The following is a 25,136-nucleotide window of genomic DNA, read 5'->3' on the forward strand; positions in this document are numbered from 1 at the left end:
ATGGTGTTCAAAAGCCCCTTTTTCCTCTTTAATTTTTCACCAAGGCAGTAGAAGTACTACAAAACAGAAGTGCTGCTCTTGGCTGTTGGTTTGATCCATCTTTGCTCTGTGATATTCCCACTCTTGAGCTTTGCCCCTTCCAAGGAATAACTGAGAATTTTGCTCTTAAGTTTCTGAATCATCATCTGACACATTGGCAAAAGTTACTTAAATTTACTACTTAATGCAAACTATGAAGTCCATTTTAGTTCTGGATATATCCAAAAAACCACTGATAGTGTCATATTATCAGACATAATTAAGGCAGCAACAATATTCAGAAATAATTTGACAAGAGAAGAAATGCATTTGTAAAAAACTACACCTACATTAGACATAGATTTTCCCATCCATAGGAATGTTCAAACTAAAATCATGTTGTATTCTTGAAGATAATTTCACAATAATTCATAATTTATTTTTTTATAAATATATTTTACTTTCTGATTAAAGACTTACCAGGGGTGTAAGGAGGATAGTTTAAGTCATTCTGTTCACAACCATTACTTGAGCCTTGAACGAAGCTGGCTACTTCATTCATATCCTGAAAAGGAAAGATGCAGGATATAATAAAATTTCCATAAGAATATTTTCCTAAAAAGGTCTTCCATTGTATTTCTTCCACTGTATTCTCTTATCCTTTAAGGAATCATTACTTGGTATTCTTAAACTGCTCCTTTATGAGATTTTTCCAAGTCCCTAAATTTCAAACTTTGCTGTCTCCTTCCATGAATATTTTGTTTAATAGTGGAATAAGTGCATTTGTATGTGCATCCCAGAATGTGCTGCAGGAAAAGCATGGAATGAGAGAGCAAATCTTGTCTAGGAAGCCTGAATTTTCCAAAGCTTTCTCTGGAATAGCAACTGCAGATTCCCTGAGTGGGAATTCTATGAGCTACTTGGAGCATAAACCCATAGTTTATATGGATTCTATTCTGCATTCAGGGTCTATTTAGCACATGTTCACTGAGCAGGGATGCAGGTCCCCAAATATTGCCATTCCAAAAACAGGAATGAACTTGCTTTCGGCAATGGTTCATCAATTGAAGCATTTAAGTGTCACTGAACATCCCAAACCCAGCATTTAAATGCCACAATTCACGACTCAAATTAAAATTTAAAATTCAAATCTAAACTCCAAGTTTGACACCAGCAGACAGACACATCCTGCACAGATTTTGGGTTCCTAAGAGTAAGAATCCCTTTCAAATTCAGGACAAACAGAATTTAATATTCATCTGCCCTTGACTGTTTTGGAAAAGGAAAAATAAAAATGACAATTCTGGGTTACTTACAATCCAGATTCCATCGTATGGCACCGTGTCATAAAACAATCTGCATTCTTCCACCCACCAGTTGGTGCACTCTGGGTTGGTGAAGTCTGGGAACACAGTTGCCCCTGGCCACACCTGCAAATATTAAAAGGGAATTAATTAATTAAACTTATGATATTAACTACATATTATATGATATAAACAAAATTATATTAAAAAGAGTTCACAGAATCACAGAACTGCCCATGTCAGAAGGGACCTTGAAGAAGGGAGAGAGAGAATGAATTTCTTAGATCTAGAGTTGTCAGTAATTCTTCTTGTCAGTCATAAAAGGAACAACACACAGCTGAAAAGTTTCTCAATATAAGATAAAATTTTAAATTAAAAAGGTAATATGGGAGCTGGGTCTTCAGTTATTACTGAAAATAAATAGGATCTGGCTGATTGTCCCTTGAGCCCTCAGATTACCTTTCAATGTAGAAAAAATTTAGGGTTAACGTGAAAAAAATGTAATTTTAATCATAACGTAAATTTAATTGTAACGTAATTTTAATTGTAGCGTAATTTTATTTCTATCGAAAAAATAAATTTAAAATTTAAAAATGTGAAGAAAGTAATTCGTTTTAATCCAAAAAAATTTTAATGTCAAAAACCACCTTTATAATGTAAAAAATTGGAAAAAAAAAAAAAGAAAAAAGAAAGGTTGAGAATTTTTGTATCCCGAGTGCTCTCACTGGTAGTAATTTTACTGAAAGAAGCAACTTAGAAATGAGAGTTTTAAAGGAGCCCCTTGCTCTAATTTAAACTATAATAGTGACAACAGACTGAGTTCAAATGCATAAAACCACAATTACCTCCCCAACTAAGGGTGTTACTCCGTCTGTTCCATTAATCCAGACTTTTCTCTCTGTTCCCCTGACGTAGCTTCCATATGCACTTCCATCCAATAGATTTTGTGTGCTAATGGCAGGATCCTAAAAAAATCAGGAAACAGAAAAGAAAAAAAAAAAGAAGAAACCAGCACACACTCCATTAATTATTGTAGGCAAGAAATGCAATAATTACAGAGAATAACGAAGTATAATAATAAATACTTATAATATTAGTATTTAAAGGGAAAGGAGGTCATTAAATGCTTACCAATATGATAATATATTTTTGTCCATAGTTGTGCATATACTCTGCAAAGTTAGGGAGATCTGTAAAGTTCTCTGCATCATAAGTGAAATCTTTCCTTGCCTCCATGTAATCAATGTCAGTGACCTGGGCATCCTGAAAGAGCAGGAATTCATCTTTTACACGTGGAGTGAGATGTAAAGATTTTTCTGTTAGTCCAAAATAATTTCTTCTGACAATTCCTGCTTGTTTTATACTGAATTTACTGTGGGGACTTTATGGCAGTCTGGCAGAAAGTTTGCTGTCAGGACAACTTGGAAGCAACATTTCACCTTGGATTTACAGCCCTAATTAACTGTTCTGACACATCTTTTGTACCTAAAAAGAGCTGCATTTAAATTAACAGAATTTAAATGAATGCATATATTTGCATCCTTTCAAATAACCCCTGGACTTGTGACTGTGTCACTGCAGTTGCCTGATTTCAAGAGCTCTTCCCTTAAATCCAAACGTTCCTTCCTTAACTCTTGGCTTAATATTAGGGCATTTTTATTCTATTAAGACATCAGGTTAATGCCATCTAAAATCTACTTTTACAAGTTAATTGTACTTTAATTTTGACTGTCCATTAAGAATAATATATGGTTCCAGAGAACAATAAAAAAATTATTTCATAGACTAGGTGACATGAGAAGAAAAGTGGATACAGTTGGATATGTAAAAGTATTACAATAAAGTGCTCAAGTTACACTTTCTCATAATGGGTCTACCATTAAAATGCACAAAACCTCAGAAATGTCCTAATTTAAACTGAGCTGCTGAACAGCTCTGGGTCCTTCCTCCTGCCCCCCTCACCCCATACTCACGTAGGGGAGTCCAATGGCCCTGTTCCTCTCCACCACATTCACCACCTCCTCCAGGGAGCCGTAGTTATAGCGGCTCAGCTGGAAGCCCAGGCTCCAGTAGGAGGGAAACATCGGCAATCCCACGAACTGCAAGGGGAGAGAAAACATCCCACGTGCCATCAGTGCCCGTTTCCCTAAATCCACATTCCTCAAATCTGCTTGAATAACACACACTAAATGAGCCTTCACTCCCAAATGCAATATTTTTTCTGTGTTTTTTTCTTAATTATTATTTATTTTAATAAACAAAAATATCTGGGGACAAGGACCATTCCTTAAAATATCACTGAAACCTAAGCAGATCTTGAGAAGTACAAAAGACTCCAGTGATCTTTTATGATCATAAAATCATGGCATGCTTGTAGGCACACTGTCTGTGCTATAAAATTGCCTTATGCACAGGAATTTGTCCTGTGCTTTACAGGAGTAAGTCACATTATTGAGATATTAGAGGTTATTCTTAGTTAGATATATACTGAGTCATGCCTTTGGTTGATAGGGTCAACACACACTGTCATACAAAGAGACAACAAAACTGAAATAAATCCCAAGAACTTTAAACAATCTGTTCAATGCACAACCTCTGTAGGTAACGATACCTGCAGGTACTCCTGCACTACTTGCTCTGGAGTGTCTCCCAGGAAGATGTAGAAATCCAGGATCCCACCAATGGTTCTGTAGGTCACTGCTGGAGCAGGCTGCACCACAAACTCTGCCAGACAAGAGTGCACAAAACCGAGCCTGAAGACCATCTCACTCTAAAATAACTTCTTAATTTTCCAGATTAGCAAATTTACTGAAGTAAAAAACACAAACCACAAATACCCAGAGAACCCAAAGCCATTAATTGAACTTTCTAATATGAATAAATGTATTCAGATAACTCTTTTAAATGTCCAGGTTTCCATTCCTTTACATCCTACAGAGAAGAGAATCAAAAGAAATCCAATTGTTCAAGCTTTTATCTTTTAATTTTTACAAAGATTTCTTACCCATGGCATTGCTATTCATTAAGAAAACACCAAAGGAGGCTCCAGTGTTGTCTTCCAAACACAGGAAGAAAGTGTGAACTCCATATAAGTTACGCACTTCCTAAAATGATAAAAAGAACATGTAAGATGACTAAAATCTAACAACAATCTCTGTTCTGCGATAGTTCAAAATGTACCACAGGTAGAACCCGAAATTTAAAATGGAGCAAACAGCAAACATTTAAATCCTGACACTTCCCTATAGTTCTGTTTTCTCTTTCCTGGCATTATTCTCCTTTATGAGAACATTTTCCATTAAAACAAAGGTTCCCCAATAAACAGACGATATAAGTGAGCAGATGTGATGGATCTGCAGGCAGGCAGCACATACTGCAGCACTATTTCTGGGTAATAGATGTGCACATCAAGCCAGCAGGAGAACTTGAAAGGTGCTTTCATCACCTTTGACCATAGATCTATATTTCTATTAATCCTGAAAGCTAATAATTTTATGTGTAATCTATGGAAATAAGAGTGCTTTGCTTCTTTTTTTTTTTTCCTTTCTAATGTGTTGTTGTTCTTTGTTTGTTTGTTTTTCCCTGTTGTTATTATTAGCAACAAAACCCCTTAGAGATGTTGGCAAGTGTTGCAATAGTTGTGCTTCTTCTGCAAAGAAAACTCAGGTCTAATTAAGAACCAGAACCTGAGTGTTTTAAACTCAGCCTAACTTGATTCTGTTCACTGTTAGTTAAACTTAATGAGTCTGCACTCGGTGGAGCCTCAGCTGAGAACTATCTTAAACCAGAGATAATGGTGAGAAGGAGTCTCAAAGTAAAGGATACATATTCCAAATCATTAATTAACTACATATAGTCATCTCACCCTCTGATTTCTGTTAATACAGCTCCCAGTTCAGTGAAACACTGTTCTCTCTTAAATTTAAGCATATGGGTTGTTGCTTCATGAAATTGAGGTAATGGCAACAAATAGTCTCACAATTACTGAGAAATGGGTGCCCCAGAAATTTTTTTCATAAAGAGACAGCCAGAAAAACCTAAAGGAAGAAATCACACCTAACAGGCATATTTTATCTTGGAAAGAAACAGCTGTTAAAGAGAACTTTTCCATCGTTTGGTGAGCTACAAGGATGTTACCAAAGCAGTATCTGAACTGAACTCTGCACACATTGCATTATTATCCTATGCATTAGGACATACTAATTATTTATTAGTCTGTTATTTATTTTACTTGTCAGTAGGAGCTGAAGACTCATCTATTAATGTTTATCAACTGGTTATCAACTACAAGGCGACACAAAAATCAGAAATGGTTCATCAGCACCATCGAGTGTGTGTCAGTAACAACGCACAGTGCCCGAGAAGTCTTTTGGGAAAAACCCGGTGGATACATTAATGCCTAACAGGTTTGGGTTACAGAACTGCAAAGAATGAGGTGAAATGCAGCCAGACTTACTCCAGAGGGGGGGATGTCCCTGGCCAACATGGGCCAGGTTTTCCAGTTGACGTCGTGCCGGTACTGCTTGTGCACGTGCTCCCCCACCCCGTAAATGTTGCTGCTGGGCAGTCGGATTGAGAGCTGTAAGAACTGGTCAGCATATACCAGGGGGCCTATGGTGGTGTCAAACCTGGTGAAACAACACAAAAATAATAAATAAGAAAAGTGTTTCAGCGAGGATCGCTGCAAGAACTGTTCAGTTGTTTTAGTTGGGCCTGGATGGCTCAGGTGTCCACCCAGATCATTCAGGTTTTCTTGCAATTGGTGATAGCAGCAGATCTGTCAGAACTCTGATCCTTCTGGGGCCTCCAGTGTGATAAATTATGATAGAAGTTCACAGATTTTATAAATATCTGGACAATCAGGATTTTGGTAATGAAATGTAATGCCACATTGGTTCCCACTTTACTTTTTCAGAGGCCTCCCTCGTGCAAACAAATTTATCAAGGATTTATCTTTGAGGGGCTGCCCTTGCCCCATGATAACATCAGCTTCCTTTAGATACTCAGAGTCCAGCATCATTGTATCTTTCTTTTTCTCTAGAGACCAAAACTGTTATGAAATTAAACAAAAGCCTAAGGAAAATTTAGACAATGTTCCAGAGCACTGCTTCAACACAGTTCCATTGGACTGGGTTTGTTATTCCCCCTCCATACACCTGTTTAATCAGACATGCATTACTGAGTACCAAGTCCATCTTCTGTGCCCTCTATAATTGCAAATCAATCATTGCAGAGGAATTCTAAGCAAGCAAACAATACTAATAAGAGCAAAAAGTAACCCCTAATTAATTAAACTTGAAGCCTGGGTAATCCAAGTGGCCTGGCCCTGTGACAGGTAATCATTGCTGGGCTGGTTTAATAACCAGGTTCATCCTGACACTTCCCCTCTCTAATGGCCACTGGGTTGGGTTATTTACTTATTTTTAGAAAGGCAAATGGGATGAGAGAATCCAATGTACAAGTCCATCAAATATCTAACTTACACCTTATATGACCAGCTCAGCAGTTCTGGACACAGTTCTATGACACAGCTATTCTGGATATCACAGGTCTAAAGGGCAGCCTGGCTTTGGTGATTCAGGGATTCAACATGATTGCAACAAAGGAGATAAAAGATGCAATCAGGAGTTTTCCCACATGGTTTGCACGTGCAAGGAGTGCTTCAGGTAATAAAATATTGCCCAAATTGATGGAATAAAGCAGCTGCAGAGATTTCCCCCTACTGGAGGGAAGTGAAGAGAGAGCCAGAACTGAAACCTTTCGGACAGAGCTCTCCATAGCACAGTCTTTGCTTCCAAAGACCTCTCAGGAGTCCTTGCAGAATATCCATCAGTCAAAAGAAGAGAAGACTATGCCCTGTGTGGCAACACCAGCTTTCAGAGAACACCCCTGTCACCCAGCAAAGCACCACAGTTACTCACAGCACTTTGCCATTGCTCACTCTGGTCACCACGAGGCCAAAGGGGTTCTGCTGCAGTGTCACTTGGTACTTCAGGTTGGAGGCTGCAGATCCAGTGAATGCTTTCACGTGCTCATGAGGGACTTCATACCTTTGTCTTTTAGGATCAGTGATCTGCAAATATTTAAACAGAAGTGTTGGGCCTTTATAAACTAATCCCCAATTCAAATATTTTTCAGCATAAAGACATAGTTCTGAGTCGGGGTACTTCCACCCTTACCCCAGTCTCCTCTTCTGCTTTCACTGTTATTCACTTCAAATTCAATTGCTAATTTTTAACCATTTTCCTCATAATACTTGACTCTGTCTCCCTGGATCAGCAGGAACCCACCATAAGATGAAGTCCACCACAGAAGAAGCTGCTCAAGCCCAGAACTCATTGACACCCCACATTCATGGCATGGACTGTTGAGCCTTCCAAAGAAAACAGGAATCATTGGAAAAGCTAATGCTGTCTGTCAAAATGATTGAGAGGTATGGCCAGCCCACAAATAAAAAGCAAGTAAAATATGTTTAAACCCAAATTTTTCCTGTGATGAGGACAAATGGTGGATAATATAAAACCTGAGATTTCCAAAGTCTCCAATTTTTCATGCAGAAATCCCACTGTGGTAAAGCTGATGCACTGAGCAGAGAGGACAGAGAAAGGAGACAGAGATTTCAGTGGGAACCATGAGGGTGCCTCAGAGGGATCAATCCAGCCCTCCAACCTCACACCTTGCAGAGAACAAGAGCCTTGGAGCAGCAGAGAAAAAGGATTAACCTTGAATCGGAAGCGATTTGATGTCTGATACTCCCCCGTGAGCAGAACGGTCTGGATGTCGTTCCCAAAGAGGGTAGGTGATGGCAGCCTCTTCAACGTAGCCTCAAACCCTTGGGAGGAAAACACAGGTTATTGTGTTATTCTGGCCACCAGCACATGCAGCAGTGGGGGAGCCCAGCCCGCAGCTCACCTGCCGTGGTTGATCTTTGTGACCGCACTTTGTAGCCGTGTTTTGGGGAGAAGAAGCACCAGGGCACGCTGGTGTCGGCCAGGGGGCTCCAGCAGCAGCCACGGCGGGAGCAGGTCGTCTGAGATAAGGACATGGGAGGCACAAATGAGCTGGTGTTACACAAATAAATGCATACTAAACCCATTTAAAAAGCACATTTTACCCCAAACACCAGTAATCATCATAACATCTGCAATCGGATCAGCTCCTTCTTTGAAACTCTGTTGAGGGAACTCAGTGGCACAGAACACACTAAGGAGGATTCTTTCTGGATTCAGAGTCAACTTGCTTATCAGACATATGTCCTTTCTTAAAACCACAAGATCCACAGGCAAAATGAACATTTAAAAATAATTATTGAACATTTAAAAATAATTATTGAAACATTTGAGCTGTGCAGTACAGTGTCACACTATAGTGCACACAGCTGAGATGCAGTATAGTGTGACCAAAAGGAACAAAGGAGCAGAGTTCACCAAAGACACCAGGGAGGTTGTTATAAAAGCTATCATTGAGTATAAACAAAGATGTGATCCCGGCCTCAGAGCTATAAAACCAGCACAAGAGATACCATCACCCAATAAAGCCAAAGTCAAAGCTTAATTAGGAATAATCCTGGATACGAGGAAACAGTTTATGATGGGGTACAGCATGAACTGAGCACTGAGGATTAAAAGAAGAGCTTGTCTCTGCTGTTACATGAACTCAAACAGACCTTTACCAGCAGGAGAGAACAAAAACAGAAGCCAAACCAACAATACACTAGCTCTGCTCACTGGAATTCAGATTTTACTGGTGTGTTCTGTGTGTCTAATCAAACTTTGTGAAAATTCTCCACAGCACCGAATAGTTAATAAATATTTGCTTTCTTTCACCGACCTTGCGATCAGCTAATAAATTAATTTCTCCCTTTCTTCCTTTGTTTCTCCCTTTCTGTTTTCCTCCTGTTCCCTCATTTTTGCTTCTATTTGTTTCTATCCTCTGCAATCCTACTCATTTTCTGGTTTCATCTTGAGCATATTGCATGAATAAGGGAATCAAGGCAGACAATAACCTTCTACATGAGCTTCAGCAAATCATGGTTTTCCCAGCTGCTGTTTATTGTAAAACCATTTGTGCAAACCACTACAGAAGAGTGATGTTATTCTAAGCAGGTACCTGTGGTTTTCCAGCTCTGCTGGTTGCTGTGTCAGAATAACCTAAAGGACAACCTGATTGCTTCCAGGGGGGAATGTCTACAGGAATGAATGGAATCACTGGGCTGGGACTCTGTGTGGAAACCTGACAGCTTTCCTCAGGGCACGGGTTAAAGGTGAGATTTCTCTCTGAAATTATCCATGAAATTTGCTGCCTGGTCTTTCTTCACCGAGGAAAGAACAGATTCAGGAATCATTTATTTTACCTCTAATTCCAGAGCAGGTACCCCCCAGTGTTCCAAAGTGCACCTGGCCCTACATTTCTGCTGGGATCTGTAATTTGATTATTTTTAATTCTTTCTCACAGTTGCAACCAGAGCAACACTGTTTCCCTCCCTGTATGATGAGTGCAGCACTTAATGTGGGGTGACTGGTTCAAAGGTAGTAATTAAAGATTAAAGTGATCTGCATGACTTCCACAGTGCTGTGCATGTTCCTGGGGCAGGGAAGGAACAGCAAGAGCAGAGGAACAGGCTGTGATTTGAACCTTTCCTAACCTGTCCCCCACAGGACTTGATTGAACTATATATCATAACAAAACCCATGGCATGACAAGAGCTTTGCAACTGTCATATCTGGAATTAAACTGGGAATTCCCTCAGAGATTGAGACAGCTGGCTAATAATTTTTTATGCTTCTGTGATTGACAGAAATGTCACACATCACACCGGGTTTTTTCTCCTAAGCTGCCCCTGCCCCTAATAAAAAGAAGATTCCAGGCATCCACCAGCTTCCATCAGAAGATGAGAACATTCATAAAAATAAGATGAAAAATAATTATAATTATAATTATAATACTCTTTCAAGGCTAACTATTACAGAATGTTTCTGAATGTGAGAGCACTGAAAAATAGAAGTTATCATAGAATCATGGAATGGTCTGGGTTGGAAGAGACCTTAAAACTCGTCTCATGGTACAGGGAAACCTTCCAGTAGACCAAGCTGCTCCAAGCCTGAGATGATACTTTTCACTGGGAATTTTAATTGAGTTGTTTTTAAGCCAAAATATCATTTCCACAACCATGAGAGGAGGATGCTGAGGTTCAAAGTGCTTTTGAAGAGAAACTGTGGCCCTTTGTCTCACATTTCACGTCTTGCACATTTGAGCAAAGCCCATCTTCACCTGCTATTTCTGAACTATTACAAAGGCTAGTTTTTGACCATCACACGAAATGAAGCTGTTCAGGCAAAGCTGTTAAAATAAAGAGTGACTTTTTTTAACTGCTTGATGTCTGGCTCATTTTGTTTCCACCTGTCCCAAACCCAAACTGCTGGGGAGAATATTTTTGTTAGTAAGCATGAGGTTTTATGGGAGAAAGAGTATTTTGTAGTATTTTCTAGAATATTTTCAGACCTTTGTTGCCAGTTCATCTGGGATGCAGTCAATCCTCTCCTCGTTTCGTATATTCGAGCATTGTGGGTAAAAATCTGTTTGGGAAAAAAAAGAATGGGTTATTTACCAGCATCCCCAAACTGCAGGAATAACTTGAATACCTCTTAACACACTAACTTCTCCCACTGGCTTCATCTTGGACTTCTAAAATAGATTAGAAGGAGTATAAATTATTGCTCCTATGATTTATATTTACCTTTGAAAAATTGCTCACGACTATTTCAGATGGGACAAACTCACTTCAAAGTTTTGGAACACGGGGTAATACTGACGATATTGATGCATTTATTTCTTAAGGTGTGCATTAATCCCATTTCTCTGTGGGTCTATATGTGTTGCTTCTTGTGAAAATAAGTGCAAAATTAAAATGAGAAGGAATTTTCTCTTTCCTAAATGTCCCTGTGGTGCTCTCATGGTGCTCCTTCCCCTGAACCACTGTTTTCCACAGGAGCTGGAATTAGAGCATCAGGTAAAAACACCTTAAAGCTCCATTAAGATGCTCCATTAAGATTTCAGGTTTGTCAGACTGAATTTAAGGTGACCTCCGGGCAGCTTTAGCTGGCAAAAGGGTGCACTGAATGTTACTTTACATATTTGGGAACATTGTTCATGTCTGGAACGAGGACCACGAAGTGTAGAAGTGTGGCCTGGGGCTGACATGCACACACATCCCCAGACTTGCCTCTCTGCATTATCTGCACTTGTACTTTTTGCTCAAGGAAACTCCTACTCGTGACAGAAACAGGAAAATAAAATGCAGATATTGGCCTGAAAGGACAGTTTTATTAAAGCACAGAAATGTTTGCTTTGTATAAGCAATTATTTTTTGTTTTTCTGCCGTTTTCACCTTCAAGCTTTTTGCTTCAGTCCCTGTATGTAAATGGAATTACTCAAAATGGAACTGTGAGTAAAGCAGGTGCTCTAAATCACAGCCCTACAGCACAAGAGGGTTCTAATATACCAATACATTAGCAAGAAATACTGTTGGGTTTTAGGGTTATATCTCCCTGGTCCTTTTTTTTTTTTTTTTCCAGAGTTACCTTGTTTCATACTCACAAATTTTGAAATTATATGAGTTCTATGCTCATAAAGAAAGTCCAGCCGAGGGAGGAAGAGGTAAAACATTTTTCATGACTATAAATTCTGAGTCAGGCTATTTATTACATTCATAACTGGTAATTTTACTCAAATTATCCGTAGGAAGGACTGACCATGATCCACCTTTGGATAATGCTAAGCACAGAACAGTGACACTGAGTCAGGCAGCTCCCACTCAGGGGTTTTGCTCTGGCCCTACAGCATCCATGGGAAGTCCTTACCTGGATCTTTGACTCCAGTATGTCCTGTTGCAAAAAGCCCAATGAAGACACAGAGTATGGCAGTGACTATGCAGAAGAGGATGATCAGGCTGATCTCCAGCCCACTGAATTTCTTTTTGCCCATCTAGACCCAAAGAAACACAGCAGGTAAAAGGAAAACACAAGCAACAGCTTTGAAAACCCTACAAATTGCATTACCAATTCAATAAATTTGCAAAATTATGAAGTTATTCAGGTTTTAAACCACGTCATCTAATCCCGAGGCTTACATAAAAAACACTCCTTAAGGACTATGTGCAATAAATCTCCAAGTCAGGACAATTCACACAACACAGATTATGGTTTTATTACACAAGTGGCCAATCACTGAGAAATGTATTTTGCTCCCCGAAAACCGCTTTACACACGGAGAACAATTTTCTCCTGAGATTAACTATGGGGTTCCCTACCTCCTACTAAAATTCTTGAAACTGGAAACAAAGAAAATCTTCTTTCTTTTTATCTTTTTTTTTTTTTTAAAGCTTTCTTTCCTGCTTTAGTACAAACACAGTTATCTTACAAAGGAGGAAGCTGATTTATTAAAACTGTACTTGACAAAGCCTCTAATAAACTCTGATAATGTGTCCATGACACGTGGGAAAGGCAAGACAGAGGTAACGGGGTAAATTATTTACACAATGGAAGAACAGATCATGTGTACAAGCTCATGGTACTGTGGTTGCTGCTGAAATCACAACTTAAATGCAGGAGAGTGTGCTGATGGAGTCAGTGCCTTAAACTGCTGTAAAACTTACAATTTTCCCAGAATTTGGAGGGGTTTTTTTGTTGGGCAGAGTGGAAGCAGTTGCTCAGCCCCAGTGAAAGAACACTCCAGTGCTGTTAACACTGAACTGTGCACCAGCAATAAAACTAATTAAAATTAATCTCCAGCGTCCAGATCAATATCCATTGGCAGCTCCTACTGCATTTAACATTTGGTTAAGAACATTTAAGCTTATAAAACAATCTCAAATGCAGGGAAATTGGCTCTTTTTAGTTAAATCAAGGAAGTGTGGGAATACATGTGCATTGTGCTGACACAGCAGAACACTCCTATGTGTTTTAGTGATGACCCAAAGCAATGAAAGACACTTTAAATGAAACTTTTTTTTGTGTGAAATCACAGTTTAAGTCATTTTAGTCTCCTGCCTGCCATTTCTTCAAAGTACAACCCACTGCCCTACAAGTATCCTCATCTCAAAAACCTCTTTTACTGCGTCACCCCACATGACATCAACCAGCAGTCCTAAAAAAACTAATGGTCATTTTTCTGGAAACCAGGATCTTATTCAAGTTCTTGTCATCCAGACCTCCCCCCCAACTGAATCACTGCATTTCAGTTCTTTCCTTCTCATGGTCTTCCCCCTGAGACCCAAGACTCGGGAAATAAAGCTTTATAATTTATAAATATAAATCCCGTTGTGTGATGTGCACATTCATTCAGCTCTCCAGAAACTTAGATGCAATCAAATGAGTGACATACCTTAAAGCTCCTCTGGTTCCTTCATGTGCTGCTCTTGGCTGTAAAGGTCAAGATGAAAACTGAAGCTTTATGTTCTGTGTTATCAGTTTTCTGCCTTGTTTGCAAACCCATCAGCCAATGGGGTAATTATGTTGTACAGGCACATTGCACACACTTTGGACTGAGCAGTCACTGAGATTATTGCAGGAATGGCTGGTTAATTATAAATATTTGGGTTCAATATAAAGCATCAGATTCTGCAATGAGGGAAAAAACCAGCCATAAAATGCGTAACTCCTGGTTTCTATTGTCTCCTTTTCCCATATCTTTGTTACAGAACCTCCACGGAACCTTCACGTGAGTTGTCACTCATATGTGCTTTAAGCACCACAAGAAGTCATTAAACATTCCCAAATCAGGAAAAGAGCTATTTCAATAGTTGCAGGAGAGAACTGAATTAAAATCAGTGTTAATTTTAAAATATTAATTTTAATAATAAACAGATTTCACGGCATGCTAAAAATAAATGTCAAAAGCAGAAGGAAAAGGTGAAAGATTAACATGGAAAAGAGTTTATAGGGAAGAGGCTTCAATCATAATCTTAATATGAAACCTTCACATTTAACTGAGTTTTGTGTTTTTCTCACAACAGATATTACATGACCTTAACATTAGGTCTTTGTTTTCCACAGGAAAGCTTTCATGCTATTAAGTGTTTACAGGTTATTTTTCAATAATAAAGAAATGGCTGAGAAGTGCCACTCGTATTTTTTTGAACCGTTCACAGGTTTGTTCCTCTTCCACAACCTCACCTCTGACTGGGGCAGTGCAGGAATGAGACGTTTCCTCTGGGAGCACAGGGGGAATGGTCCTCTTTTCCTCAGTCAGCACTTCAAAGAAAGGAAATCAATGGCACACAAAGAGCACTGGGGCTCTCCTGCAACCATCCATCTTTGCCCAGATCAATGCCACCAGACTGCTTTTGGAATGCTGCCTGTTACTGAGCCACCCCTCCCTCTCCTGTTTATTGGAACAACACCTGTGTCCCCACGTGTCCAAGCAAACTCTGGAAATATTGCTCAAAATGGCTAAATATGCTGCTTTATGAGTGCATATTGAGGCAAAAAGAATAGCTTCCTGTGGATTATGAAGATGATAACGGTGAGGGAGGCCTGAGGGGATTGTTTGACGTAAATCTCTTTTCCAAGGTGTGTATTTCATTTCAGTGTTCCAGGAAAGTGCTCCATCCAGCCCAGCAGCTGTCCACAGGTTTCATTTAACCCTGCCATCAATAAAACAATTTGCTTAAGTGCTTTCCTGAATTCACGGTGCTGCAAACTTTTATTATCCATCACCTGGTGAACGTTCCCCGTGCCCTATAAAAGCACGAAACAAAAAGGCCTCACAAGAGGGATCAACCAGCAGTATTCCCAGCTGAGGGTGTTTTCATTAGTCTCCAAAGGACATCAACAACAGGGCTCTCAGGGCAAAAGGTGGGATATTGAACTCCAAGAAGGAGGAATGGGAAAAGCTCTTCAGTCAGGGGCACTGAGAGGCCTCGAAGACAACCAAGAGCTCCATTAAATCAAGAGCTGGAGCAGTGTGGTCTCTGCTGTGTCCTGCTCCAGCTTCCAGGAATTAAGAGCTGATTCATTCCTGACAGCTGGGAAGAAGAATTACTGGAAGCCCAGGAGTATAGGCTAGACTGGAGAGAATAGTGTAGGAAAACAAGGCAGGAAATTAGGCACCGCTAAAATGCAGTAATTTGAAAAGAGACATTTATCTCTTCTCTTGTAACAGGTACATTTTTTAATTAAATCATGTACAACTTGACAAACTTGTTAGCTGGTCAGAGCCAGCTCCCTGGTTGTATTCTTTCAGTCAGGTGTGCTAATAATTGGGATTTCAGCTAAGGGACCGTGTTAGGAAAAAGAAAGAGCTTAGAATTTTTTTACAGTTTCATGAGATTTGTTGGTTTTTAGGCATCAAATATTTAATATAACTTATAGTTAAGTTGCAGCTCTTAGTTCCTGTAACAATCTGCTTGTGGGTTATCAGTTCAGCCAGGAACATTATTATTATATTATGGAAGGACATCACTCAGATCCAGTGGGAACCCACTCCCCACATGCCATGTTTGCATGGCTGAAACCACTCTGAGATCCCAGTTCAGCACACTGGGAGCTCTGCAGGGCAGCTCTTTTCAGTCACAAAGCTGAGCAGTTTTTAGAGTCCTGGAATCTCCTCCAGACACCAAACTGAGCAAGACAAAGAACTGAGAAGCCTCACAAGTGCTTTGCAAACAGGTTTTTTCCCCCCCCAAAGAGGCTCTGGAGAGAATGAATTTGGATTCATCCAGTGTCGTGTCATTTTCCCCGAACACCCCACAATTCAGGGTCAGGTGCTCTGAGCTTTGCCTCAGACTAAATTAGTTTTCATTTTATAGCAACTGACAGCCAAAATATTTTGATTTTGTTTACCAACCAGTTTCAGAAATAAAGTCAACTGAGTAATTTCATTGCAATGGAGAAGTAGAAGATATTTGAAGTTCATTTTCAAAATTGGTGCAGCTTTTCTAAAAGAAATGCAATTAGATATTGTACAGAAATGATCTTTTTGTAGGTTAATACTTTTCCATATGTCTAAGTGATGGACTTTTTTCTCCCTTCAAATGTCAAGAAGTATGGCAGAGGTAATAAACATACTTTAAAATTGACTCCCAGCATTATTTATCAATTTTTATGAGGTCAAGTTGGAGACCAGTACTAATTATGACAGTTACTACAAAGATAAGAATTCCAATGGAATATATGGCATATAAAAAGAGGAAATTTTGCAGTTCTTAGTGGAAATTGAGGAAAATACTTGCTGTGAATCCCTGAAATACAGCTCAAAGTCTTAGTGCAGCCGGTGCAGTACACTTTGCTCAGGTGTTTGTGATGGTTCAGTGGGTAAGACCTGAAATCAGAGGAAAAATGTTATAAAATACTTCTAAAAAAACCCCCAAACCCTCTCATTCTTATTTTAATAACTGCTGAACACAAGAAGCTGAAAGCTAGAAGGCCTCTGATGTAGAAAGAACAAGTGTCATGATGGTTTGAACCATAATCATGAATATAAATCACTTGATTATGTCTGAAAATTAATAACTGCTGCTCTCCAAGATAGCACATGGGAGGTCTTAGTAGAGCCAAGTCTTATGTATTGCCAGTATTTATTATCTACCTTTTCAGGTGAGAAAAATTCCAAGTTTGCACAAAAAACCCCCCACTTTTTCTTTGGCCATTCATGTCTCAACATATGGAGATATCAAAATGGGGTTGATACAGTTACTTGATCAAAATCTCTTGCCTGCTTTTTGATTTTTTTTAAGCTGTAATGAGAGAGCATTGGGGATATTCCAAAATGCAAAGTGCTCTGCAAGCAATTTGAACCTGTCATTTGTGGCTGACAGTATTAATTTTAGGAGAGAGTTCACTGCCTATGAACAAAGGGGGAAAGGAGATTAACATTTGTTTCCATCTAATTTCCAGCTCCTGATAGTGCACCATTTTCAGAGAATACCACCAATAATTCAGGTACATCCTCACAGCTCTGCCTTTGTGCTTTGGGCAAAATGCAGAGGAGAGAAAACCATTCTTGAGTTGAAATTTGATAGAAGCACCACTTAGAGCAAAGCTGAAAACAAACCCCAAAAAACAAAGAGAATTTTAATTAATTAGCACATCTTCCTGCTCCTCAAATACAAACTCACAGCTTGCTGACTTTTCACACCGAGCCCACTGTGGGTGCCTGTTTTGGAGCCTTTTTGCAGGGAATTGCTGACAGGTTTTACCTTCAAATCTTCTCTCAACTTCCTCAGCTTTATGTGACTTTCTTCTCCCTGCTCCTTCCTACCTGAAACGCACCAGCAGAAAGGAATTTTCACTTCTACCAGCAGATTTAGAGACATCAGAGACATTTTCTGAACATGGACATGTCAAGGTTAACTTTCAAGTTCAATTTTAATGCTGTGAACAAAAAATGGGCATTGCCCCACATGAAACCTAATTGGTGGAAAGCTGAAGAACTGAAACTTCCCTGAAACAGGGAAGAAAAAAAGCATATTTCAGGTTTTAAACCTCTTTAAAAAGACATCCTCCTCCTTCTGATTCCTCATAAAAGAGGAAAAACTGTCCCTTAAACCTCCCAAGGCACGTCATTAATTTTTTACCCTCTAGAAATGGATAAATTCACATATGATGTGCTCAGCTAAAGCACATACTTTCTAATAGACAAATGAGATTCTTGGATTTAAGAGCCCGAATCACCCCAGTCTGTATTTAGGTTGTCAAAATGCTCACTAACATAAAATAAATATTTATACAACTACCTATTTGTGCCTGTTTGAAGACACATATGCACAGACCACCAGGAAGCCCAAAATTCTGCCAGCTCCAGAGATTCTTGAGTCATCCCTCAGGCAGATCCAAACCAGTGTTTAATGTACTTTCTAATGTTATTTAAGTAAAAACACAAAAAACCTGAGGACTTGAAATTTCTCACTCACAGAAGCATATTTTTTTTACAACCAGGAACACCATAACTTTTAGGCATCATTTTTAAAATAAGATTATCCTCTATGTTAATAATTATAATAGTAATAATTGTAAAAAGTTACCAATTATCTTAAGGGAAAGTTACGGAGCTGCAATACTGACAATAATCTAAAAGCAATAAAAAACTTCAGTTACTAAACAGAGCTCAAAATACACCTTATCAAGCCCTAACTTCATAGTCCACAATTCCTAACCACTTTTTTTTTTTAATACATTTTTACTGAGCAAGAGCTGAAATGACAGATTGTGTCCCAGCTTTTGGAGGGAGGAAACGATAATGCTGAAAGTGGCTGCTTAATGAAATCAGTGTTTTGACCCTTTGCATTTGTTGTCAGAGCTTGTCTGGTGCCTTTTTCCATGACTTTCCCTGTCCTTGCTGCAGATGGTCCTCCAGCCACTCCTGTGCTTCTTGCTGCTACTGAGCAGGGAAAAAAAAGCAAAGCCACCATTATTATACACTGATTCCTTGCCAGCTTTTTGCCTATTTAGACATTGTATTGCAGGGGATTATTCAGCTTTGCATTTCTTTCCAGCAAAAATAATCGATGCATAATAATAACAAAATAATAACAAAAGGATTAAAGGCTCTGGAGCTTTTTTCAAGGAAATGGTGAATATTTAATAGTCAGATGTTTGTAATAATAACTGAAAAATATGAATAACACCAATCTTACTCCTCCATTTCTACGTGATAATTTAGCAACCACTCAGCAGGAGGGCTGGTCTGGGTAAGGGTCAGTCCTGCAGGAAGGATTGATCAGCTCTTCCATCATTCCAGTGCTGGGAAACCTCAAAGTTCCAAGACATGTGACCTCCACTGCCACAGACACCTCCAGGTAATCACAACTACACAGTGACCTCTAAAATTGCACCCAGGGGTGATGTTTGTATTGATGAAGGATTCAAATCCTAAAATGTTAAATAAAGCCCTCAGACACTTCTGTTTGACACAAGCGTTGCTCACAAATCCTTACAGATTCTGATCATGCTGATTTTGGGGTTTTCTCTCTAAACACAGCACCTGGAAGGTTTGTTTGGTGGGGTTTCTTCATGATATTTTTGCAGTCACTTGTAATCTCAAGTGAGAGTGGGAAGGAAAACATCAAACAGTGCCAGACTGTGCCCAAAGCCTTGGGGTCAGCAGAGCTGCCAGAGTTGTGCAGGTATTGAGCATCCCACCTCCAACCAGGAGTGCCCAGGGAGCTGCACCCACAGCCACCACAGAGGAACCTCAGCCCTCCTCTGGTGGAAATCTGTGTGCACTGACTGACTTTGTTTCCTGCTCACTGAAGATCTCAATAGAAGGTTGCTGCCAATTTTCCCTCTTCCAGATGTCCAGGTAAGATGGATTTTCCTCTGCAGACTCCACTTATCCTTCCTTGAGTCGAGGTTCAGAGACAGAGGCATCAAACAATACAAATGTACTCAGTGCAGAGCATTTGCTGGGCTGATGTTCTGTCACATCATGGGGACAGCAAACACCACAGAAAACCTCAGCAAGGCACAGCAGCTGATAATTTTTAAAAGTGGCTCCAAAAATCAGCAGGTACAGGTTTTCCATTCTTTTTTTTATTTTCCACTCTCTTTTTTTCCCCCCTCATTTTTTCCCTTCCCTCTACACCTGGAGGTGTGAATACCATCACTCATTATAACCAGCAGACTTATATCTTGAAGGTTATTGGAGGTTCTTTGGTGTCACTGTCACCACAAGGCCATCAACACACATTGGCTTTTTAACCTTGTCCTTCAGGTGAGTTTACAACTCCCCACATGACAAACTCCCAGCACTTGTGGCCAATTTATTTCCACGCTAAGATGCTCTCTCAACCCATCTCCTCTCCCTTAAACACCACTGCAAAAGCCTTGATTTGAATTCTTGTCATTATTTAACAAAATATGGAGGAAAATACCTTGGTGACTCAATCTGGGGTAGAAAACCACTTGGATCAGGCACTGCTGTCCTCTTGGATGGCTGCTGGGAGAGCAAAGATCCCTGTCCATCCTGCAGTTAAATGATTTTACAGCTTGAGTGCACAGGAGGGTCTGAGCAGAGCCATGATCTGCAGAGAATCGAACACAAGTGTCCCACAAGAGCAGGAGCAGAGAGAGAAACACTCAGGTGAGAGAATGGAAAGACAGGAGCAGGGAACTGGCCAAACCAAGGGGAAAAAACCTCAATGCCACCATTTTTGTAGGCTAAAATTGGTGTCTCCACGGGATGCAGGAGTGGTCATGGAACACACTTATAACTTTTCCTGAGAGCAGGATAACTCTGATGACAAATGCTTGGGAGCCAAGGTTGCTGCCAAGGGCTGTCTGTAACAACCCTGAACAAACAGAAAAACTGTGAGTTATGCCAAAGGTAAGATGTGTTGGCAATGACAATAATGACCAGCATACAAGAAACACCCTACAAAATACTTCTTAAAGTCCTAAATAACAAAAAAACCCCAACTCTGCAGAGCCTTGGCAAACAGCTATCCTTACAGGTAATATTGAACTGCATTATTAAGGAAGTATGGATAAAGAAGGAATCTTTTACTAACTCTTTAGATTTACCAGTGCATCACTCACTCCAGGAAAACTTTACTCCATGGAAGGAACAACTTGAGTACCAGAATGACCTTGGGCTGTCTCTAAAGTTTACTAGAGCTGAATAAAGAATTTTGTTTCAGTTGATAATACACTTTCAGAGACATAGAATTAACCAAAAGCAATACTAAAACCAATCAATACATTGGCAAATTAAAGCAAATGAAGTTGTTACTATGGCAATATAAAACTTCACATAACAGTCCTAATTTATTGTGAAGGAATTTGAAAGATAATGAAAGTAGTGATGAAGAGATAAATGTTACAGACTGTTGGCTCTAAATTAGTATAAAATAAGCACCTTGTTAAATGAAACGTTTTTCTGTCTGACTTGGAAGAAGTGGAGTCAGTGATACGTGTCCAAAGGGAATGGAACACAATCCCAATGGCAAAACAATAATTAAAGTGCCAAAAAAACCCTGGTGTGATAATATTGATAGAAAAATTTTCATTCACCCACAGGAAAACCTCTCAGGATGATCAAAAAATGAGCTGAGCATTTGTGGCCACAAGTGTTCAGGTGGAGGTACAGAAGTGATAAATAACAAAGAGAAAGTAATATTGTGGAGCAGAAATGTGTGAGATAGATATAAATGTCTCGAAAATTTGGTGAAGAGGGGTTATGTAATGCCACTAAAATGGGGAATAATAAGGCAAAGGGCAATTGGATACTGTCAGACAATGATGACTCATGGATATAAGGAATTTTTGGTCCCCTTTTGCCAGAAAAAATTGAGTGCACCTGATTTAAAATATACTGGTTGTCTGGTGTCTGTATTTGTACCAGGTTGAAGCAATGCAGTGATAGCCATTTTACTGCATAATTTAAGCTTTTCTGTCTGAGGCAAAAAGTGGAGGTATTGTCAAATCCATATCAGCACCTGGGTGATTATTGCAATCACAATGAGGTAAATGCTCAATGGAAAAGGGTTGGACTAGGGAATGAGCTGGTTTTAAACTAATTTTTTTCTGTTCAAAAGTCAATGTGCATTGTCTTTTACATTTTTCAATTCATTTGTTTTGGTTCTGTACAAAACTTCTATAATTCTGGCTTTCTAGTAAGAGAGAGGGAGAAGTAAGGTCTGACAGAATGCTGAATTTCAAAGGATGGGCAGGAAGATCCCAGTGAAAGAAGAGGTTGGAGACTCTCAGCAGTTCTGTTCATATTTGGAAGGTGCTCCATAGGAGTGACATCTCAAACAGCAACAGTTATACACTTATTTAATCTGCCTTTAGGAGTGTTTGACTGGGGACATGCCCTGGTCAGGCACGAACCACATGGAGGGAAATCCACACAGAAAACTCTGGAAGAAGTGACACTTTTGACACAAGATATCAGTTCAAGAAATTATATAAGCACCTTCATTTATTTATTCCTCAGTTAAGGAGTGACACTAAAAACAGTAGGTACGACCCAAGAGGGGAAGTACAAAGAGAAAAGTGGATAAAAACACGGGGGAAATACTATAAAGAATGTTTAATGCAAAGTGTCCCCAAGGTGGGACACATCCCAGTGCACAGAATTTATCATCCCTCTTTTCCACAGGGCAGCTCTCTGGACTTGCAAGGGGACACCAAGCACAAAGCACTGATGGCAGGGAGCACTTCCAGTCTTTATTAAATGTAGGGAACAATACCTTGGCAGATTGGGTAAGACTGGGAGCAGCATGATAACCCTGAAGCTGCATTTTTAAAGCTTTAACAGGCCTATCCAAAGGTGTGTCACTGCGAGATAAAGCCCAGGGGGTTTGAAAAGGAGACTTTAATCCATGAGATATATTCCATATAAATAGCTCTGCTCTCCTAGACCTCCAGCTTTAACTAGAATAGAAGTGCTGTTTCCACTTCTTTTTCTTTTCCCAGTTATCTTGTTTTACAGCTTTCTCCACCCTAGTCCTTAGCCAGCACAGATCTACATTTAGGCAATTATTTCCCTTTCTTTTGAGCAGAAATACAATATCTGATGGTGGCAAATGTGCAAAGCACAGACATTTCCGAGTCTTACTCCAGCATCTTATTGCACTGCTCCATTTTCTCATTTGTTGGGTAATTATGGGCAATTAGGGCTGAGAGCACCAGGGTCAGTTTTGCTCCTCTAAGTGTGTTTGCCATCAAAGCTCTATTTTAGTCTTGGTGTAGCACATTCAAATCCCAATGGCACAGAGGGGAAAACATGCAGGAGTTTGGTTCAGTCAAAGTTAGAATGGGCATCTTCCCAGTGATCCCAGTCCCAGAGCAGCCCCTCTGCAGGCACCAAACCATGATTGCCACTCACCTTGTTCCCCTCTGGTTGGGATTGCTGGAGTTTGGGTAAAACACACCCAGGTGGATCCAGCAAAGGCAAAGCTCATACTCCGAGTCCTGGGAGAAGCCACAGATAGCAGCTCCTGTGTGAAAGTTTAAAAACTGTCATTGCAAGGCTATAAAGTCATTTACAGCATCGAGATAAGATATGGAAGGTCATAACTCATGAGCTTGCACAAGGTTTTCCAAAGACACTGAACTGCATCAAACCTGAAAGGAAAAACAAGTTATCACATTCCTCCCTGTTTTGGTGTGCTGAAAATACACATTCAACAATTAGCTCCACTCCTCAAATAACTGAATATATTTCTCAGTTCAGGGGAATTTATGCTTCCCAGTTGCTCCAGCAGGGACACAAGCACCTTTCTCTGCTGTGCATCCTCTTCCTGAGAACAAGCCCTTTGCAGTCGTGCACTGGGAATCACCACAGCAAATCCTACACCACAATACTGGTCAGAAACCTGCCCTGATTAAATCCCACTCCTCTCCAGTTAAAGATCCACCTTAATTGCTTAAACAGCTGCTTTATAAAGCACTATTTACTCATTTTTCTATAGGATTTGCAACTTTAGTGCCACTGTAATTACAGCGAAGATACACAAGTCACTTAAATTACTGGAGCAATTAAATGAACTAATGTGCCACAATTATTTCTTCCAAGACAAACAGTAAGTTTTCCAGGCTCTTTTATTTCTTTGCAACACGCTGCACAACATTTTCCTTCCCTCTTTGGTTTCCCTGTGTCAATAATGCTTTGGAAATGGCAGCTAAAATTTGAAAAGAAAAGACAGGGTATGTCATGTTTAGAACTGCTCAATGATGAGCACAGATCAAGTACGTTGCTGTTGCTCCAGGACTGAGCCAAAGTATCCATAAAAAGCAATTTCTCATGTCATAAAGCCTGAATTTACCTCCAGACAGACAGTTCCTGTGTTCACTAGTAAAGGGTTCTGGCTCTGCAGAAGCCTCCTTAGAAAAGAACAGCACTAAGGCAACATCCAGAAGTTCCTCTGCCTCATGGATGGAGAACTGAAATGACACCAAGTTACATAAAAAATTGATGTTCACTTTTCATTTACAGGGTTTTATGTGTTTTGCATGCAAATGCTCTTCCTGTTTGAAAGGTTTAGTAGTAGAATAAATTATTATTACAACGTGCCTTCAGCTGCACAAATGCTTCTTCACTTAGTAGCAAAGAATAGATATATATGAGATATATATATGATGATATAAATACATTTTTTCAAAACTCATCTTTTTCTAGAAAATTTAAGTGCAGGAATATCTGTACAAGGTGGGTAATTTATCACAGTGGTTTCTGTCATGGTACCCCTCCAAACAGAAGGAAATTTTTCACTACATTTCAGTACATACATAACACACAGAAAAGCTGGTAATATTCCTCTCAGTGTTAAATTATTTTCTACTTACAATGCCCAAATCCCATGAGACTGGGCTGACAGCAGAGGGATCAGATATTCCTTCCTGTCCTGTCAGCAATTCCACTCCTGCTTTGACTGGCAGGCTGCCAAACAGAACATCCACTCCAAAATTCAAGCAGCCTTGATATTTTCTTTATGGTAATATCAAAGTTACCAAGGGCTGTAAAGTCATTTAGACTTATAGAGAAACGCTGTTCCTTGCTTACTCCTGGAATTGTAAATGAAAGAGCACTGAGACATTATCATTAGATCAGACCTTATCTAAAGCAGGCTGGGGGACTGTTCAGAGGAACAGATATTGCCTTAGAACTGGGAAAATAAATGCTTGAAAGTAAAGCTTTATGCACACACTTTGCATTTTAAAAGTCAGTGTTCCACCTTTCCACTCATTCTTGATTTGTTTTAAATAGAAAACATAAGTGAGCCCTTCTTAAATTAACAGGACTGAAAAACTGTCTTCATTTTTACTTGGTGGATGTAAAGTGTAAGGGAAAACCAGCATCAGCCCTAGGAATAAA

At 39.6% G+C, this 25,136-nt stretch overlaps 1 protein-coding gene and 1 long non-coding RNA gene across 3 annotated transcripts in view; both read right to left on the minus strand.

Moving 5' to 3' along the window:
• The window catches only part of SI (sucrase-isomaltase), a 41,938-nt gene extending 28,191 nt beyond the window's left edge, over positions 1 to 13,747 (minus strand). The window contains exons 1-14 of one of the 2 annotated variants that reach the window (XM_064665780.1): positions 13,704 to 13,747; positions 12,182 to 12,305; positions 10,824 to 10,897; positions 8,235 to 8,352; positions 8,045 to 8,154; positions 7,244 to 7,395; positions 5,779 to 5,950; positions 4,327 to 4,426; positions 3,934 to 4,046; positions 3,296 to 3,421; positions 2,454 to 2,585; positions 2,168 to 2,287; positions 1,335 to 1,448; positions 499 to 583 (exon numbers count right to left, since the gene is read on the minus strand). In XM_064665780.1, the coding sequence (XP_064521850.1) occupies positions 499 to 583; positions 1,335 to 1,448; positions 2,168 to 2,287; positions 2,454 to 2,585; positions 3,296 to 3,421; positions 3,934 to 4,046; positions 4,327 to 4,426; positions 5,779 to 5,950; positions 7,244 to 7,395; positions 8,045 to 8,154; positions 8,235 to 8,352; positions 10,824 to 10,897; positions 12,182 to 12,305 (1,540 nt within the window). In that variant the 5' untranslated portion in view covers positions 13,704 to 13,747. Of the gene's footprint in view, positions 1 to 498; positions 584 to 1,334; positions 1,449 to 2,167; positions 2,288 to 2,453; positions 2,586 to 3,295; positions 3,422 to 3,933; positions 4,047 to 4,326; positions 4,427 to 5,774; positions 5,951 to 7,243; positions 7,396 to 8,044; positions 8,155 to 8,234; positions 8,353 to 10,823; positions 10,898 to 12,181; positions 12,306 to 13,703 lie in introns of both variants that reach the window. The other variant, XM_064665781.1, reaches the window with a different exon arrangement.
• A 2,066-nt stretch (positions 13,748 to 15,813) lies between these two features.
• On the minus strand, positions 15,814 to 23,270 carry LOC135419430 (uncharacterized). Its single transcript, XR_010432984.1, has 3 exons — positions 23,148 to 23,270; positions 16,548 to 16,640; positions 15,814 to 15,940 (listed from the first exon to the last, which is right to left on the minus strand). It is a non-coding gene; the product is annotated as an uncharacterized LOC135419430 (long non-coding RNA).
• Positions 23,271 to 25,136: the final 1,866 nt, after the last annotated feature.

Source organism: Pseudopipra pipra, chromosome 10, assembly GCF_036250125.1.
Source record: "Pseudopipra pipra isolate bDixPip1 chromosome 10, bDixPip1.hap1, whole genome shotgun sequence".
Classification (NCBI taxonomy): Eukaryota; Metazoa; Chordata; class Aves; order Passeriformes; family Pipridae; genus Pseudopipra; species Pseudopipra pipra.